The 643-nt window shown below is 52.9% G+C and overlaps 1 protein-coding gene across 1 annotated transcript in view; it reads left to right on the top strand.

The window, feature by feature from the left end:
• LOC107576715 (disks large-associated protein 3-like) overlaps positions 1–640 on the top strand; it is a gene marked incomplete at its 3' end in the record, with an annotated part of 31,061 nt that extends 30,421 nt beyond the window's left edge. The window contains exon 4 of the mRNA XM_016262856.1: positions 174–640. Coding sequence (XP_016118342.1) covers positions 174–640 — 467 coding nt within the window. The remainder of the gene's footprint in view (positions 1–173) is intronic.
• Between the last annotated feature and the right edge of the window lie 3 nt (positions 641–643).

Raw genomic sequence — 643 nt, 5'->3', positions numbered from 1 at the left:
CTCTGTTCTCCTTACTAATGATTTTCCCTCTTCAGCAGAAAGTTAACTCAAAGGAAGAGTATGTTTTATTCCTTCTGTGGTGACATTTTTGAGTGAACATCCTTTTATCTTTCAACTGAATGATATATTTGAATAGCAGTCTTCATAAAACCTTTCTGTCTTCGTCGGTCTAGTGTTCCCATACAGGAAAGGACCCCCTCCTCTTCCCCCTCGCATGTCCAAGCCAATGATCTCAGTGACCGCTCAGAGCAGCACTGAATCCACTCAGGACGCTTACTTCCAGAGTACTGGACAGCCCGCTCTGGTCAGGCCCAGACAGCATAGCAATTCAGTGGACCTGACGGAGAGCAGCGGGGGCCGTAGCTCCAGAGGTGGGCACTATCTTGGCGGGGGCACGGCGCGTGTCAGACAGAGCAGCAACTCCGCGGAGAGTCTGAACTGCAGGGCCCTTCACAGCATCGCCTACCCTGGTGGACCTGTTCCAATGAAACCGAAACACAGCAGCTCAGCCGATAACCTGCTGGAGGGGCCCAGGGGATCTAGGGAGCGGGCTGGAGGCAGCCTGGGAAAATCAGCCTCTCTGCCCCAGAACAGTATGTCCCTAGCTAAAGCTCTAACTGGAGGAGAACATGAAGGACGAGGG

Source organism: Sinocyclocheilus grahami, unplaced genomic scaffold, assembly GCF_001515645.1.
Source record: "Sinocyclocheilus grahami isolate Dianchi unplaced genomic scaffold, SAMN03320097.WGS_v1.1 scaffold4208.1, whole genome shotgun sequence".
In the NCBI taxonomy this organism is placed as follows: domain Eukaryota; kingdom Metazoa; phylum Chordata; class Actinopteri; order Cypriniformes; family Cyprinidae; genus Sinocyclocheilus; species Sinocyclocheilus grahami.
This window is presented reverse-complemented; position numbering and strand designations above follow the sequence as displayed.